This window comes from Dermacentor variabilis, chromosome 6 (genome assembly GCF_050947875.1).
Source record: "Dermacentor variabilis isolate Ectoservices chromosome 6, ASM5094787v1, whole genome shotgun sequence".
Classification (NCBI taxonomy): Eukaryota; Metazoa; Arthropoda; class Arachnida; order Ixodida; family Ixodidae; genus Dermacentor; species Dermacentor variabilis.
In genome coordinates, this window is record NC_134573.1 from 106030275 (window position 1) to 106033612 (window position 3338).

Consider the following 3338-nt stretch of genomic DNA (forward strand, 5'->3'; position numbering starts at 1 on the left):
CATGAGTACTGTTTACTAAGGTTGTAAAATAGCTATTAAATGCATTTGCAAGCGTCTCATTTGATAAAACTTTATCACCTAATGTCATTTCTCTTGTAGTCGTGTTCTTATCTCCTCGCCCAAGAAAACCCTTAATACGCTTGCAGACAACATCAGATTTCTTTATTGCGTCATTATTGAACAAAATATCCAAATACTGTCTCTTCTCTCTACACGAAAGACTATTTGCTTTGTCCTTTTGTACCTTAAATTCATGCAAAGCTTTTTCAGTCCTGGTGTCAATAAAAGCTTTGTAGAGGCGGTTTTTGGCACGAATTTCATGGATACAGTTTTTATTTATCCATGGTTTTTTGGCTTTGAGTGCTGGTTTAACTACTTTGTATTTGAAGCATATATAGGTCTCCTTAAACCTAGCGCAGAAGTATTCATAAGCAGTTTCTGGATCACTGGGGCACATAAGTTCTGACCAATCTATTAGCGATATTGCCTCTCGAAAATACTTCAAGCTTTGCATATTGACATAACGAACCATTTGTGGGAAACGGTGTTTGCGTGTTGAAGATGAGCACTGGGTCATGAAAAGAAATATTGGAAGGCGATCACTTATATGAGCACTCACAACACCAGATAAAATGTTAGAATGGTACATGTCGGTTATGAAGACGTCAATTAATATCGATGTATGTGTTGAAACACGAGTCAGACTATTATAACATTTTCAAAACCATTTGAGTCGATTGTCTTGCGAAGTTCTTCTCGAGAAGTAGAAGCCTTCAAGAAATCAATTTTTAGATCTCCTGCCAGAATTAACTTGTAACCATTATCAGTCACCCCCAGCACAAACATTTTTCCATAAAAGATAGAAAGTTCTGCGTGCTCGATCCTGGTGGTTGATATAGGACGCAGAGAACATTGTCGTTGCACTGAACATAATGATAATCCAACGTAATAAGGGGAAAAGATGCAACAATGTTGCACCGGAGGGGGCTTTTTGCCATTAACAGAACGCCACTTCCTCTTCGACATGATCGATTCATAAAAATTGTTGTGTAGCCGGGCAACTTAAGGACTTCCAATTCACATTGATACCATGTTTCTGTCACCATCAGTATGTCAGGAGCAAAGCCAAGCGTAGCGATGAGTGCAAGAATCTGTTCCTCTTTATGACGGGCAGGCTGCGCATTAAGATGGATAAAAGATAAGCAGTTCTTATTTTTGTCATGCAGGCTGCCAACTTCATGCGGCGTAAGATATGATGCGTGCGTAGCGCTTCCAGACATGACGTCATCATTAGTAGCCATGAAACCTTGGTTAGTCAATTTTTTCTAGATCAGAGACGTGCATTATTTGCAACGACCGGGAGGATTCACTTTCTATAGCGAAAATCTTGCCGTCCCGCGTCCAAGCGAAACGCCAATTCTTTTCCCTTTTTCGTGCGATCGTCATGCCCGAAAGTTTTTTTTTTTCAATTCAGAGCACAGGCGTTCATTTACAACCACTGCACAAGACTGCGTGTAGCCAAGATCAGTGACTTGGCTTGACCAGGAGTTTTGTTGAGGACTGCGTCGCGTTTTGATGGGCTGCAGAACTGTACCACAATGTTGGACTGCCCGGAAGCCCTCGTCGGAACTCTGTGACAGACCTCAACATCATTTTCACTAATAGGGTCACCTACGACTTCTCCGACTTTTTTCCGAATGGTAGAAAGGTTCTCGCCCTGTGAAGTCGGAACAACTTTGATTTCCAGATTCTTATTTCTGGAATATTGGTCTAGTTGTACGATTCAGAGCTCAGCTTCCAGTACACGCTTCTTCAGTAGTGTGCAATCAGAAGTGAGGCAAGCGTTCTCAGCCTTGATTTCAGCGTTTTCTTGCTGAATATTTTTCATGGTGGTACACACTTCCTTAAAACATTTGTTGATATGATCCAGACTGTTCTTAATCTCTGTATTTTCCTTCCTAAATTCTCTTTCCGGAGATGCGCGCATATCACGAATTTCTTGCTTCAAATCTTTCAGAGTTTTTTCCTCTTCAGGGGACATTGCAGCAACACACAAAAAACACAGAAAAAAAGGAGACTTTGGCAGTAGCAACAGCAGTAGAAAAGCAACGCGAATAGTTCATTCGCATACAGCGGAGTCACAGAGTACGCCGTGCTGTCCCCCTGCTGCCGCCGCTGCCAAGTGAAGCGTCCCAGTGCTTGCGTCGGGTTTATGTAGAGCTGACACTGCGGTCGCTGCGGTATGGTGATGACGTATACCATGACGTAAAGGCGGGCTCGTGGCTTGTCACGGGATGATCATGGGCGGCCGATACATCGATGGGGCTGGCGGACGATAGGCAATCTGCGAGGCATAGAAGAGGAGACACAGCGTAACCCGTGCTGTCCCGCTGCCAAGTCTAACTGACGACAGCCCCGTCAGTTATTGACCATTGAGTGTCGGCATTCATGGTATAGGTAAGGCTTAATCGCGCCGACAGTGGCGATCAGAGTGACCGCTGAGTAGCAAAGTTGACCAAAGTTCAGCTGAATTTTGGCACTCTGACTGGATGGTTAGATGCCTTCTAAGTTGCAAGCACTTGAAACATCTAGCAACTGGAGCTCGAGAAAAAGTCTACCTCACTGCGCAGCGCATAACGCATGCCGTATCTGTCATCGTGGCTTGGCTTGTAGTCCGGTGTACTTATAATGCATATATAAGGTGATGTATCACTTGTAGAGATGGTGAGTGATGTACAAGACAGAGTTAAAAGGTATGAGCTAAAGATCCAACTTTTTATCGAGCTAGCTTGCACCTAGAAAGACAAGAAGGGCTCCAACCACAACGATAGCAGCGAACACAGTCGTCGGTTATATAATTTTAATTTACGGAGCAAGTCCGTCCACTATTTATACATGTATCACTGTCGTCTTAGAGTAATCACTGGTGCTCGCCTACTGTGATGAAAATTTTAAACTCGTACAGCAGTGAACAACAGCGGGTGCCTCTTATACGCAATTAGATGGAAATGCGACGTGTAGTTGCTATGTAGCTCGTCTCTAAGCAAGTGTACATTATGGAGTCTGAATTAGACTGCTGTTAGAAATGCCGGTGAACCTAGAAACGAAAAAACGCATTGGAGTAGTTTGAGAGTTCTTCACGTTTACATTTTTGAGCACTGCACATTCCAGAAGGTTCATGCTTCCGCATTCTGATTATTCCAGACTCCTCACACCATCGTCATAATTTCAGAATGGCACCCGATTGTTGCCATGCCATCGTCGTCATACCACCTTCGCCATTACATTGGCATCATTGGTTCTCCGCCAGTCCATCTTCGTCACTGCGTCGTTGTCAT

At 43.6% G+C, this 3338-nt stretch overlaps 1 protein-coding gene across 1 annotated transcript in view; it reads left to right on the forward strand.

Moving 5' to 3' along the window:
• The window catches only part of LOC142586250 (neprilysin-1-like), a 59886-nt gene extending 58630 nt beyond the window's left edge, over positions 1–1256 (forward strand). Inside the window, exon 17 of the mRNA XM_075697499.1 lies at positions 1227–1256. Within this exon, the coding sequence (XP_075553614.1) occupies positions 1227–1256 (30 nt within the window). The remainder of the gene's footprint in view (positions 1–1226) is intronic.
• The last annotated feature ends 2082 nt before the right edge of the window (positions 1257–3338 follow it).